The sequence below is a fragment of the Vipera ursinii genome (genome assembly GCF_947247035.1).
Source record: "Vipera ursinii genome assembly, chromosome: 2".
Taxonomy (NCBI): domain Eukaryota; kingdom Metazoa; phylum Chordata; class Lepidosauria; order Squamata; family Viperidae; genus Vipera; species Vipera ursinii.
The window spans coordinates 263592894-263608694 of record NC_139513.1 but is presented as its reverse complement, the minus strand read 5'-3'; the positions used below and the strand labels follow the sequence as shown (position 1 = coordinate 263608694).

General features: G+C 34.1%; 1 protein-coding gene across 3 annotated transcripts in view; it reads left to right on the top strand.

The window, feature by feature from the left end:
* AP3B1 (adaptor related protein complex 3 subunit beta 1) overlaps positions 1–15801 on the top strand; it is a 167582-nt gene that overhangs the window by 26671 nt on the left and 125110 nt on the right. For all 3 annotated transcript variants that reach the window (XR_014491277.1, XM_083353111.1, XM_083353112.1), the window contains exons 3-6: positions 1586–1660; positions 12345–12440; positions 14084–14244; positions 14622–14688. Coding sequence is in view for 2 of the 3 variants with exons in the window: in XM_083353111.1 (XP_083209237.1) it covers positions 1586–1660; positions 12345–12440; positions 14084–14244; positions 14622–14688 (399 nt within the window). In the remaining variant the exon portion in view is untranslated. The remainder of the gene's footprint in view (positions 1–1585; positions 1661–12344; positions 12441–14083; positions 14245–14621; positions 14689–15801) is intronic.

Sequence of the window (15801 nt, the reverse complement as noted above, 5' to 3'; positions counted from 1 at the left end):
CAATAGATAGTGTAGTTTAATTGACGGCACTCAGGAGCATGCCAATTTTACAGCACCAGATCAGCTTGGTATTTTTTTATCAGTTTTCCCTACTTTATTGTTTTGAAGAACTTTCTAAGAGAGTGTCAAGAGAATTGAAAATGAGTTCAGTCAATGTGATTCTAAACTAATCTAAATGAAAAGAGCTTTTCTGTTCACAGGAGTCCATATATGGATCCAAACTGGACTGTTGTATATTTTGTTAAATGTGATCTGAAGGATCATAAATATATAGGTTACTTTTCCTCTGTCTTGGCATTCTCCTCTAGATGCTGGTTAGGAAATTGTGGCAAGTGGTTTGTTTTTTTTTGCATCCTTATTTTTCCATTCAGACTTCCTATGGTTTACAGTGTCTGAAGTTCAAGTCCACATGTTGTTTATGCCAACATTTGGAAAAGCTGATGTATATTTTGAGTAAAAATACATGACCAGAGCTCAGAAACAAATAAACAGATTTACACACAGTTTGCAAAACCTGAGTGCTAAGATGGATTAAAAATGTTTTTTTAAAAAAATTATAATATACATAAGTCGGTACATGTTGATTATACAACATTGTGCAAAACACAGAAAAGAAACAATTAGCTGAAGAAAATAAGTCATGAGATAAGAAAATAAAAAAGGACATACTTAAAATCTAATTAATGCCAACATTATTCTCAAGTCATTTTGATACCCTTTTATCCTTGAAAACCATCCTTATTTCCACCATATCTGTACACCAATTCATGCATTCCCTTTGTCCTTTAAAATTCTTACCTCTTTCTAACATTCTCCTTAATCCTTCCAACCACAATTTTTTAAATACTTTCCATTTCTTTAGACCTGTTAGTTGTATTTCGTGTATTAGTTCTGTGAGTCAGTCCTTATTTCATTCTCTCTCTATGACCAAGCTTAATGATCATTCACCTCTATATTCAGTTTATGTTTATTCAGCATCCAACTCTTTTTTTTAATATAAAGGAGAACATTCTAGTGAGGTTAAGGATTTTTTTTAAAAATATTCAATTTTTATTGAAATTACAGTGATCATGATTTTTATTTATTTTTCAAGTTCATCTCACATGAACTGATTCTGGGCAACATTATGAGACCAAATAGATTTTAAAAAGATTCCAAATATATTCTTTTATAGTATGCTATAGTTATTGCTATTTAAATAATGTATTACTTTAAAAAGTAATATTAAATATTGCCATTTTATTATACTATAAGTATTACTGAGATATTTGTGGAGTCTGGTAACAGTTTGGCTTTTCTTAAATCAGAATTTCCAGCAAAATTGGTATTCTAGATTATTTTGAACTGACCCTTGAACAAATTAAAGTAACTTACCTATTTACCTGTTTTAAATTAATTGAAATTTCTTTGAAAAATTGTGTAATTCATTATTTCTTTTAAGACATTATGTTATCAAAAGAGAAACTTCAGAGTTGAAGGAACGGTTGAAAATTGAAATATACTGTTAGTATATATGTATTAAATTATTGTCTGTATTTTAAAGTAGCATGTTATATTAAAGGATTTTTTTTCTTTTTCTTTTAAGATGATTGCCAGAGGAAAAAATGCATCTGAGTTGTTTCCTGCGGTAGTGAAGAATGTAGCAAATAAAAGTATTGAGGTGCGGTAACAAAACACTTGTTCTTTTACTTCCAAGAGCATCTTTTAAAATTTCTAAGTCTTTTTAATCAGAGGTAATTACAGATAGTCCTCGACTTACGACCACAATTGAGCCCAAAATTTTGGTTGCTAAGCAAGACACTTGTTAAATGAATTTTCCCCATTTTATGACCTTTCTTGCCACAGTTGTTAAGTGAATCACTGCAGTTGTTAAGTTAGTGACACGGTTATTAAGTGAATCTGGCTTCCCCATTGACTTTGCTTGTCAGAAGGTCACAAAGGGGATCACATGACCCTGTGACACAGCAATTGTCATAAATGTGAGTCAGTTGCCAAGTGTCCAAATTTTTATCGTGTGACTATGGGGATGCTGCAATTGTTATAAAGTGTGAAGAACGATCATAAGTCACTTTTTTCAGTGCCACTGTAACTTCAAACAGTCACTAAGCAAATTGTAAGTCAAGGACTACCTGTACAGTAATTATTATAATGTTCCAGTGAAATAGGTGTAGAAAAAGTAATGAATCTTCTATGATATGAGCATGTGATATTCTTAAATCATGGTAAGGCCTTTTTTATAGGTCATAATAGGTCTAGTTATTCCTGTCTGTTGACCTTGTTCAGTGTATTTACTGGGGATGACTTTACTTTTAATAGTAATTCCTGTCATTTGTTGCCTTTGCTAAACTGTAAATGTTAAGGGTAGCTCTGTCCTTATTAATATTTGGCATGATTCTGTACATATTTATTGTTTGGCAAAGCATCTGTCCCTATTAATATACTTTGGTACAAATATTTCTGCCCCCAACAGGTTACCTCTGACTAGGTTAGTTCTGACCATCACTGATGAAATAATGATAAGTTAATTCTTGAACCAGAAGCCTGAGTCCTTCCATGAGGATTGGGGCAAATGCAGTGCAGCAATTTGTGTATGTGCATGCCTACGCACACCTTTTTTTTAGTGTTGACTCTTGGCAACTGCCTGTACAAGTCCCTGAGGTTTTCTTGGCAAAATTACAAAGTGGTTTGCTTTACCTCCTTCTTAAGGCTGAGAGAGAATGACTGGCCAAACTGGCCCAACTGGTTTCATGTCTAACATTGAGACTAGGACATTTGGTCTCCCAGTTTCTAGTCTGATGCCTTAACCACCACACTAAACTGGCTCTCATAATACCGTAATTACTTATACGTATATTTGTCACAATAGAAGCAGAAGGCTTAAACTGAATGCATAAATTAATGATTTATATGTTTTTATGCTTTATCTGGTATCTGTTTTTCTCATATTTTGTTAGTTTGCATTTTTTTTCTCATATTCTACAGTAATTGAAACATTTCAAATAAAAGCTCTGAAATATGTTGATACATTTCCCAATGTAGTAACAAGAGCAACAGCAGCAGCAACCACAATAATAAAGTTGGAAGGGACCTTGGAGGTCATCTAGTCCAACCCCTTGCTCAGGCAGGAAACCCTATACCATTTCAGACAAATGGCTGTCCAGTCTCTTATTAAAAACTTCCAGTGTTGGAGCATTCACAGCTTCTGGAGGCAGGTTGTTCCACTGGTTAATTGTTCTAACTGTCAGGAAGTTTCTCCTTAGCTCTAGGTTGCTTCTCTTTTTGGTTAGTTTCCATCCGTTGCTTCTTGTCCTGCCCTCAGGTGCTCTGGAGAATAGCTTGACTCCCTCTTCTTTGTGGCAGCCCCTGAGATATTGGAACACTGCTATCATGTCAACCCTCGTCCTTCTCTTCATTAAACTAGACATACCCAATTCCAGCAACCGCTCCTTATATGTTTTAGCCTCCAGTCCCCTGATCATCTTTATTCCTCTTCTCTGTACTCTGTACTCTTTCTAGAGTCTCAACATATTTTTTACATTGTGATGACCAAAACTGGATGAGTATTCCAAGTGTGGCCTTACCAAGGCATTGTAAAGTGGTATTAACACTTCAGGTGATCTTGATTCTATCCCTCTGTTAATGCAGCCTAGAACTGTGTTGGCTTTTTTGGCAGCTGCAGCACCCTGCTGGCTCATATTTAAGTGATTGCCCACTAGGACTCCAAGATCCCTTTCATAGTTGCTACTATTGAGCAAGATACCACCTATACTATATCTGTGCATTTGGGTTTTCTTGCCTAAATGTAGAACCTTACTTTTTTCACCATTGAATTTCATTTTGTTAGATAGTGCCCAATTTCAAGTCTGTCAAGATCCTTCTGTATCTTAAGCCTATCTTCTGGAGTGTTGACTATTCCTGCCAGCTTGGTGTCATCTGCAAATTTGATGAGTTCCCCATCTATCCCCTCATCCAAATAGTTGTTGAAGTGCAGTGGGCCCAGAACAGAGCCCTGGGGCACCCTACTACACACTTCCCTCCATGTAGATGCAGTTCCATTGAGGACCACACATTGAGTGTGGTCGGTCAGCCAGCTACGAATCCATCTGGTGGTGATGCTGTCTAACCCACATTTTTCTATCTTATCAAGGAATACGTTGTGGTCTACTTTATCAAATGTCTTACTGAGTCCAAGTAAATTATATCCACAGCATTCCTCTGGTCCACTAATTTTGTCACCTGGTCAAAGAAAGCAATAAGATTTGTCTGGCATGATCTGTTTTTGACAAACCCATGTTGGCTTTTATAAATGACTTTGTTTACCTCTAGGTGTTTGCTGATTCATTGTTTGATTATCTTTTCCAGAATCTTCCCAGGTATCGAGGTCAGGCTGATAGGTCTGTAGTTTCCTAGATCCATTTTTTCCCCTTTTTTGAAGATGGGAACTACATCAGCTCTTTTCCACTCCTCTGGTAATTCCCCAGTGCTCCAGGATCTTTGAAAGATATCATTCAGTGGTTCTGAGATCACATCTGCCAGTTCCTTCAGAACCTTGGGATAGTCCATCTGATCTTGGTGATTTGAACTCATCTAGGGTGGACAAGTGCTCACTTACCATTTTCTTGCCTGTCTTAACTTGTGTTTCTACTCTGTTTTTATGATATTGTTTTTGATAGGTTGGACTATATTTCTTTTGTATTCTCAAACTTTTTTTTAATAAAAATGCTTGTTGCTGTATCAGACTTAAAAGCAGGTTCATGGAGAAACTATATCTATTACTCTTAATAGCACACTTGGATTTTCTTTACTGTCAAGGTAGAGGATAAAGGGAACAGTCATAATTGGAGGAAAATATAGAGACTAGATTATGTCTATGAAGCATTAAGTAAAAGCATTATCCTGAGAGGTGAATTGATTTGTCATTGCTATTTTAGGCAGAATTACTTATTCCAAGGGCTCTGAATATAGATTATTAAGACCTCTGCGTTTGCTTAGATTGTATAATAATATCCTTTCTCTAATTACTTTTTTCTTTCAGCTGCTTTTATAGCAAGGCATTACAATACGTTAGGAGGATACAACTTTTTTTTGGAAACCAAGGATGTTTGCTGTTATGAATAGGTTATTAATTGTTATGCTTGATTTAATGTACAATGTTTAAATGTAAAGGGATGATCTCATTAAATAGGGCTAGTAAAATCATTCATATATATATTTTAAAAAATATTTTTCTGCACATCAGTGGGAACTTTTGTGCAAACTGTTTAGACTTCATGGGAGTTCTACACTAAACTATAACTTGTACATTTTGTTTTACTTGGTACTCTATCTAAACCATTTCTTTCTCCACCATTCTTTTTTCTCTAATTTGGATTCTTCATAGAATTACAGAATTGGACAGAGCCATTGAGGCTGCTCCAAGGAGGAATCCAAATTTTAGATCACATCCAGTGAAAGGAAGCCCATCAGTTCTCTTAGTAATTGGTTTTTGAACTATTACTTTTCAGAAACTTTTCCTAACATTCAACTGTAATCTAATGTTATGTAAAATTAAATCTATTACTCCATGTCATGCCTTAAAGCAGGGGTCCCCAACCCCCAGGCCGTGGACCAGTACTGGTCTGCGGCATGCCAGCAACCAGTCCACACAAACAAGCAAAGCCCCATTCGCAAGATGCAGGCAGCACAAAAAACCATACACTCTCCGGTCCGTGGAAAAACCTCTCTCCATGGAACCGGTCCCTGGTGCCCAAAAGGGTGGGGACCTCTGTTTTAATGGATGATATAAAGATATCTTGTCCTTCTCTTATTGCTGCACAGTATTTGGATTTTTGAAGATTATCATATCCTCACTTAGCTCAGTTTATTCATTCTTCATAGTACATAATGTTTGCATGTATCCTTCTTAAATTAATTAATTATATCTAATAATTAAAATGAAGTCTGTTGTATGAGGGCGATCATTTCTCATCACTAAAATAATATCTCCCATCACCTTGAACTCCTTTTCTTATTAACATCTCAGCCAGATAGTTCTCCTTATCTTTGTTCTGAATTTATTCATGTTTACTTTATTGAACTCCAAGATACTGTATGCTTCCAAGCCGCTATTAGCTGCTCTAAACTCCAGTGATCAAGTTATCAGATCTTTAACACTTTTCTAACGGGATTTGGAGCCTGATTAGTTGGACGATCTCTTTTGGATCCAGACACAGTGATTGATCTGTATTGACCTTCTCCTTTGGATCCACAGACTTTGGTAGTTGATCTCTGTCCAATCCTTCCTTAATATATCAAGAGAGTATTCATGTTATAATGCTTTTATGGTTACTACTCTTAAATGTGTTCTTATAATGTAGGAATGGGTATTTTCTGACCAGGGGCTATATAATCACATTTGTTTTTCTTAGTATCCTTTGCCTCAAGTCATCCTGAGTTTACTTTCCCAATTACCTTTTCTACAATTCTGGAAAATTTCTGTAGTTTTCCTTGGTGATATATGCCTCTTTCCAAAAAATTTACAGGTATATTTTTTTCTATTCAGATCTTTACTAAGAATTTTGTGTCATCATGTTTGCTTCTTCTGCAATCCTTGCTATTCGTCTGCACTGTGTATACTTCAACATGTCCTTTTCAGGAACTCCACTGATAATGAATTCCTTTTCCCATTGCATTCTCCTGTGGAATTCCATTTATCATTTCTAACTCTGATTTCATGATACATGCTCAACTATGTTCCTGAATGAAGGTGAATATACGTGTCCCAGGATAATATTGCAGGATCCCAACTGGGACCAGAGGTTTTGTCTTCTGAGCTTTCGGACTCATTCTCAGGGAACTTCTCTCTAGCTAGATGGTCCCAGTGACCAACCCAGATTGGATCCTGCAACTACATTCAGCTTTAGTTTTCTGGAAGAATCATGCATTGTAGAGTTTGTGTTCCAACAGATGTCAGATTAATTAAAGTCATGCAGGCAAGTAAAGTGGAGTGCTTTGGGCATGGTGGGGGGTTAGTTCACTACAGTTTCCTAAAGCTCACATGCCTTCATGGTTTTATTTTCCATGAAAAATCAATGGAAGCACTTTCAGTGGGATGATTTGATAGGAGGTGCAGAAAAGTAGTTCAGGGCCCACAGGTGGCCAGTGGGTTATGGATTTATGATCCCTAGCTTAAATCAACCTTACAATATGAGCTACTTTAAAACCAATGGGAAATACTGCATGGAGCTACTTGCAGCTAGCTCTCTCTTTCTCTCTCTCTCTCTCTCTCTATCTTCATTAAGAGGAATGTAGTCTGTTGTACTTTATTGTATATCATATTATTGACAATGTACTAGGTATTATGAGATTGGCTTCTAGTAATAGGACTAGGAATTTATGAGGTAAGAGATGTAGCGGGTTTTTTATACAGACTGCATATCCAAAGATAATCCTTCATAATCTTTATAACATGATATCAAATTTACCTGAAAGGTGTCATTATAGGTTTTTATTAGAACAATTCTTTAGAATTGTTAATGTTTAGAAACTCAAGCATTGAATGAAGTAGCTCTTTTTAAGAATATGGGATTATGAACAACAAATTATTTCAGACAAATATTATAGATATATTTTAATAAACCATTTAATGTTATTAGTAACATCTAAATTGAATAATGAAAAAACAATAATTCACTAAGGTGAGAATATTTCATGTTAAAATAACCATATGGTTCGAAAGCATGTAAAAATGCAAGTAGAAAAATAGGGACCACTCCGGTGGGAAGGTAACAGCGTTCCGTGCGCCTTTGGCATCTAGTCATGCCGGCCACATGACCACGGAGACGTCCTCAGACAAGCGCTGGCTCTTCGGCTTTGAAACGAAGATGAGCACCGGCCCCTAGAGTCGGAAACGACTAGCACGCATGTGCGGGGGAACCTTTACCTTTACCTTTTATGGTTCTTCCTAAGAGACAATTATTTCCTCTTTGACTGCCAACCAGCTTCCTTTATATCTGTACTGGGAAATTTGAGCCAGCCAACATGTAAGCTTAATATCCCAAATAAAAGTCCTCCAATATATTCATATTTCATTTTAGGGAGGAGTTAATGTACCCTCACATCAGCATTAGTTAAACTAATTCTGATCCAGCGCAGAAATGTTTGCCTATGTTTTGAAAGATACTAAAGCAAAGTTTTATTGCCTGCTACAAACCCTGTATCACATCTTGCTTATAATAATTAATGGAATATGTTAATGTGTTAGCATGGTATTAACATGATTTGTGAAACTACATATTATGTACTAAGCACAACATACTGTACAACTGTGTTGTGAACACAGAGCTAGCAATAATCTCTTTATATATATAGATATTTTATTGGTTTTTAACTATAATAATCTCCAGTGCCTGGTGTAGAGCGTGTTGTTTTGGTTTATATTTTAACAAGAAAAAAAAGATAGTAATAATTAACAGTCAATAATGATTAAATTTGATAATTTCATAATTAATATATGCTAATAATACATTTCTTTGATCTTCCCTTCTTCCATTTGTATTTTCCTTCTTCAACATTAGCCAAAATATAATTCTTAATATTTTCAATATATAAATGTTTAGGTATAGGCATTTTTTATATTTATACAAATAATAATAATTATATATATAAAACATTTTTTCAGCTTATATTATTCTCATAACCATCATCTCATTAGTTCAGCATACATCCTATTTTTATAATTTTTGTTCGCTTAGATTCCCTTATATTCAATCCAATTCTTATCAGTCATAATTTCTTCATATTAGTCATCTCAATGTCTAAATTTTCCCATTTAGGTACATCATCCTAATATTTTATGTCATGCTTTATAAAAATACTTTTTATCTGTCTTACAGTATCTAGATATAACATCCTTTTTAATCAGTTTATATTTTACTTATATATTAATAAAAGTTACATCAACCTAATATTTTAACATTTAATATATTATAAAACATACTATATTACTTAAATCCCATTATCCTTCTTGTTATACAGCCCCTGTATGTTCGAAATTCTCTGTTCTTTTAGCCATATTCAAACAAACGTTTATTCATGTAATAGTCTAACTGGTAGGGCGAGTCAAATCTCTTGTATCTGTCTCTGATCTTCTTTTGCCAAGTAATTTTCCAAGTAATCCGCTTACCCAACAGTTCCTGTATTTTTACAAATGTTGGGAATACAAAAGATGAAGTAAGTAAGATAAATTCTTTCTGTCCCCCAAACTTTAATAGTTCTCCTAATAATTCCATTTTTCTTGTTGTATCAGAACATTGTAGATTTTTTCCTGTTTGTGTCAAATTGTAATTCTTTTTCTTTGTTATTTCATCAATTTCCTCATTCTCTTCTAGTTTGTAATCTGCTGTCTGATTTGTTTGTTCCTTTGTTGTTATTTCCTGGGTATTTTTTAATTGTAGATTTAGATTGGAAATATGCTTATTTAAACCCTCAAAGTTGTTTCGAATTTTGTCGTGGTTTGAATCTATTGTCATTTATATTTGTCCTAACATTACATACATTTGCTCCGGGAAACTATTTATCTTGCCTTGAAGTATTGCTTCTGGAGGCCCTTGATTTTCTAGGCTAAGTCCTTCAGGAGAAAATATTGAATGTGTCATCCTGTAATTTTTTGATACGTATGTGATATCCATGTTGTCTCCCCCATTCAAATAATCTTTCATCAATGTTTTAATTCAAAACTCGATTTATCAGTCAGTCAAAATTACAAATTCAGTATATTAAGCCACTTTAAATCCTTCCTGCAAATTCTCTACAACAACAACAAAAACCCCAAGGTTTTCCCCCCTCCATAAACAGTTCTTAAGTTTAAGCAACAGACAAGGTGTTTTTGTTTTGTTTTGTTTCAAACACATTTAATGTTATAGCTGGCTCTTCCTTTGTTCCCAGCTGTCTTCAAGGTTATTTGCAATTCAAAGGAACAACTTTTTCTTTGTTTCTGGGCATTCTGCCAATTTCGGAGTCCTTATTGTTAGTGTTCTATTCTCTGATTCTCCACTAGATGCCAGCAGTTATTTCTTTTTTCAGTTTTTCTTTCAATCAAAAAGTTATTTTTGTTATATCTTTTTATAATTCCATCAGAAATTTTTTAGGATGTAATCTTGACAGTTTTTTAATTCCTAGATTTGTCCAGACTGAAATATTTTAAATCAAATTTTAGTATATCTCTTTTCACTTTTTATGTTAATTAGCCACTTCTGTCTAAGGGAATGGGGATATAGTCCCCTCCCTTCACTTCTGGAGGTTTTCTTGCTTTGGAGATCTTTTCAAGGATTTAAATAATAGATAGAAAAAGAAGATCAGTACTCTCACCAATTCCAAGCATGCTGTTCACTGATGTTTAGGTTCGTGCTGTGGGATTTTGGCTGCAAGCATCTTGGGCTAGACGTTGATCTCACTCTAGCCCTTCTCCTCTTGGGTTCGGAGGGCTTTCCCTGGATCAAACGAAGCAATTTCTGTTGCTTTGTGATTGACGGGGCACCCCTCCTTCACGGTCACCTCTCCGGGGCAACTTCGGACCCATCTAGGGTCTCCCAAGCAGGAAGAAACTAGCCGTGGGGAGCGGAGGACCACTCTTGCACGGCCATGCACTTCAGAGGCAAAAACTGGAAGCCACTGAGCCAGCAATAATCTCTTTCATGCTGGGTTATAGAAGTTAATGCTAAGATCACTTCCGTCTGAAGTTAGACTACAAAAATACATTTTTATTTATTTATTTAGTAGACTTATTTGCCACCCATCTCACCTCTCAGCAACTCTGGACAGCTTAAAATATTTAGTTTAAGCAAACAATATAACTTTGTGAAAGAAACCAGGTTGTATTATGAACAATTTCAGATACACATTGCTGGACTGTATACATTCCAACAACATATGAATGGAATATTGAGATATGTTTCCTCTTCTGCATGTTACTTTTGAATTCTCAGGGTAGTTTGGTTTTCTGTAGATTTTAATAGGCATTAAGGTACATAAATAAGAGATCTAATCCTGCAGTAGTGCTTGAAACCTATGAGGTAAGTGTATTGTAACAGTTAAAATTAACATCCCATATCTGTCATACATTTACAATTATTTGTTGTAAGAATACTTTAAAATTTATTTCTACCTAGCTGTTCTTCTTATGTTTAATCCTTTATGTTATTTTATCATTCTCTGGATTTCTGGAAATTAAAAGTTTGCTAGTATTGATGTAGGCTTCTTTATTCATTTCATGCTATTTAGTCAACTTTTAAATAAGAGTCAGGATTTTTGTTATTTACTTTTATATATAATTTTAAATAAAAATATTGGGAAATATTTCATAATTCCTTTTTCAGTTTTTTTAAAAAACCTGAAAGGTAAAGAAAAGTACTTGAAAAGGGAGAAAAGGAGAAAATGTGTTTTTGTCATTGGGTTTTCTCCCCCCCCCCAACCATCACATTTCTAGAAAAAGATCCAGTTACAGACCATGTGGTGGGACAAGGATTTCAAAGCTAGTCAAGGACATTTAGTTTAATCAAATTAATTTTTACAAACTGCGAATTGCCCTGCACTTAATTTTAGGCTTCACATTAAAAGATGCAGAAAGTGACCTCGAAATATAATTGGTGATTTAGAGCAGAAATAACAAAAGGTTTAGTCAATAACTCATGAAGTTTGATATACTTGTATTGATAAACTAATTAAACAGATCTGCCTGTGTTGCTCAACGCTAATGTGGCTCTGTTATTATTAGTTTTAAAGGGAGGAGTGCTGTAACATTGAATGAAAGTAAATGATGAAAGAACGGTGCAGTCACGAAACTGAAGTTCTCCTGCCTCTGATCTCCAAGTGGTTTCAAGGAACGGAGGCTTTCTCTGCACACCTGCAGTCATTCACTATACAGGCCTCTTGTTGTCAGTGTTGATTGCTGCTTGTTCATAGTAGAACAACAAATAATTTAAAGCCTTGTAACCTTCTGTGATTTAATATGTTGCTTTTTGGCAGAACAGGCAGAAAAATATTTCTTCAGGTAGTGACAATAATTATAGCACAACTGTACTTAGAAGTTTTTTTTACAGTTTTTTTTTTACAACTCCTTATGGTCTATTTAAAATTGAAAATATTTTTTTGTTCATTTAAACCTATATGGGCTTTGTTTAGAAGTTAACTAAACTGTAAAGTTTGTAAACAGTAGAATTTCAGTGATTTACCTGTTTAGAAACCCTGATTATAAAATGGAAGCGTATCATGATGCAGGGAATCTAGAATGTCCATAATGCAACAATCTTAATCATATGATGGTACTAAATTTTAATATGTCCAAATGAACTGTTTTTGTTTTTCAGATTAAAAAACTTGTATATGTCTATTTGTTGCGTTATGCAGAAGAGCAGCAGGATCTGGCACTCCTGTCAATTAGCACCTTTCAGCGTGCTCTGAAAGTGAGTAAAATTAAATTAAAAGTAATTTTTTTTAATAAAGTGTACTATTTTTATTTCTGAGTTAATCTGCTTTATTGCTTATATAAAGTGCCATTTCAAAAGTTGAAAGTGGTTAAATCCAATTTTACAGGTGTTTTCTATTTATATAACTGAAGTTTACTTCTCTTTCAGCCTCTTGCAGGCATCTCAGATCTGCTCGGTAGCATTTTCTCATTCCTCTAGAGAAAGTTACAGACTTGTACTTAGGGTTAACAGGGAAGAAAAATTCGTTCAATGGTTTTTTAATGGCAGTCACCATGGTTGGCTCCAATCTGATTGGATGTAATAGATTGTCCTCCACAGATATCAAGCCTGGTGTTTCTCTAATTGAGTTAAAAACTTGAAGGTTTGGGAATACAATATTTATAGAAAACTGGAATGAAGTAACGTTGTTTTAACCAAATTCCTGGTAACAACTTTAGAGTGTTGGAGCCTTATACTCTCTTTGATGTTAACTACTGAAATAAATTGTAGTAGTACACATGTTATATGTTATATAACTGCTCCTGCTTAAACACTATTCTATTTGGACTGTGTCAGACATGTGTGGAATTCTAAAAGGAATGTAAAGACGTTGATAGAGGAATAAAATGCAATGACATTTTTCAGACATTTTATATATAGCAGGTGTGTGAAAGGCAGTTGCACAGTCTTGGGGAAAGGTACTGCTGTTTATAGGAATTGCAGATTTAAAAATAGCTGTAGAAATCTGTCAGGTTATTTTTAATTGTTATGGTGTATTTTCTGGACTTAATAGCCTGTATATTCATCTGTAATGCAGATTGTGGCGACATCTCACAGAATTATTTTATTTATTTATCAGCTATCTGTGCCTGTCCATACTTAAAAGGTGGATTATAGGCTTTCTGACAGATAAAAAGCAGCGGGTGAAGCTAGGTAAAGTCACATTGAATACCCAAACGATTAGCATAACTGCCACCCCTCTGGGCTGTGTGCTCTTTCCATTATTCTTTTCTCTCAGTACCAATGAGTGCATCTATAAGGATCCATCTGTTAAAGTACTGAAGTTTGCAGATGATGCAACAGTCATTGGTCTCATTCAAGACAGTGATGAGTCTGCATATAGTATATTCGGGAGGCTGAACAACTGACCCTGTAGTGGAGCCGGAACAATCTGGAGCTGAATACGCTTAAAACTGTAGAAATAAGGGTGGTTTTTAGAAGGAGCCATCCTATTCTACCATTTCTTACTGTAACAACAGTAGAGTCCTTCAGGTTTTTGGGTTCCAGGATTTGAAATAGATATCTAACATTAGAACCAACATTAAAAAGGCACAACAAAGAATGTTGTTTCTGCATCAACTCAGAAAGTTTGGACTGCCCCTGGAGATGTTGCTACAGTTCTACAGAGGAATTGAGTCTGTTGTATCCACCTTAGTATTAATTGTTTAATGGAGAATTTAAAAGTTCAAACAAGTTTTGATAGTTTCGTAACTAATAAATATAGTGGCTGGACTAGATTATTCTTTTGTAGAACTGTGTCAAAAAAAATAAGGATAAAAAAGTTGGAAAAAACAAAAATAAATATGCCTTTAATATGTGGCATTTATTTGAAGATTATTTGTATTTTATTTTTATTTTAGGATCATAATCAGTTGATCCGTGCAAGTGCTTTGCGAGTGCTATCAAGTATCAGAGTGCCAATTATTGTTCCAATTATGATGCTTGCTATCAAAGAAGCATCAGCTGATTTATCACCTTATGTGAGAAAAAATGCTGCCCATGCAATTCAGAAACTTTACAGGTAAGTTTTCTCTAACCATTAATGTAAGAAATGTTTTTAATATACATATAGCATAATGAAGTTTAATAAAATTTATAAGAACCATCTGCTAATGGAGATAAAAATCAACAAAATTATTTTGATTGTTGTCTGTTTCAACATAGATGGAAAACAGGATATGATTTGTATATGACAAGTTCAATTTTACTGAGCAGCTGATAAGGTTCTGATAAAATTTCTTTAATTTTTTCTTTTTCATTGTCCAATAGACATACAGTATATCCATATTATAACTCAGAATGAAATCCATCACACTTGTTTCTTTTTGTCCACTTAGAATATACATTTAGCCCAAACCGGATCAATATTTGCTGACATTTTTTATCTTAAATTTCTAGTCTTGATCCAGAACAAAAAGAAATGTTAATCGAAGTAATAGAGAAGCTTTTGAAAGACAAAAGCACAGTAAGTAATAAAAATTAGCAACTTTATAATGGAATTAGAATTGTGATATTTTTATCTATGTTAAGCAATTTTAAACATAAATCTCATCAGGATGTACATTTAAATGTAGCCACTGATGCAGTAATAAAGGTGGGACAAAATTCTAATAAAATAAAAAAAATTAATGCTACAGTGAACTTTATTGTGAAAAAGATTGACATTGTGAGCAGATATGCTGGTTGCTGGTATCTCAATAATTTATTCTCATTTCCCACTGTGTTCTAGAAAGTCTGAAGCAAAGAAATGAAACTTAAAAATTAAATGTATGCAATATGAATTAGTGAATATCTAAATCCCTTCCCCAATACCACTTCAGTTATTATTTATTTATTTATGTATGTATGTGTGTTTATATTTATTTACATCCTGCCTTTGAATACACACAGAATCCTATTGACTTACAATATCTTTATAAAAGCCATAAAGCTAACAAAATAAAATAACCATACTGTTATAAACCCTGTCTGAATGACTGAATCCTAAACACATTACAGACTGAAGGCTCTGAAGAAGAGATCTGTCCAAAATTGCTTAGAGGTCATTTTTAACCTATCTTTTTTAGATTATAGTGGATATTATCAGTTATGTAATTCCTTTATTAAGGCTTTATAGATTATATTCAGCAGCATGGTTTCAGGAAGTAGCTAGGATAGATCAGTCGTTAATAGCCTTCAATGATACCCTCTTCCTTGGAAAATTCTCATAATTATACTTTAATTATGAAGGCATGATTATCACTGGCAGATATCATCAGAATAAAAATTATTTAGTTCTTTTTTAACTAAGGTTAAAGTAATACTGGCTTTTAGATGTATATTGCATTCCATTACAAATTGATTAGTTGTTATTTTATCCGTTTTAAACCATTTTGTATCTCTTAGATGTCCTGAGACAGTATATAGGAAAAAATCATAAAGAGCATTCTAGGCATACCGTATTTACTTTTGGAATCCTATACATTTTGTAGGAAGAATATTTAATCTTTAGAAACAAAAATGGAAGTGAGTATAGAAACATAGTCTCATAATTTACAGTACAGGTAGTCCTGGACTTACAACCATTCATTTAATGACT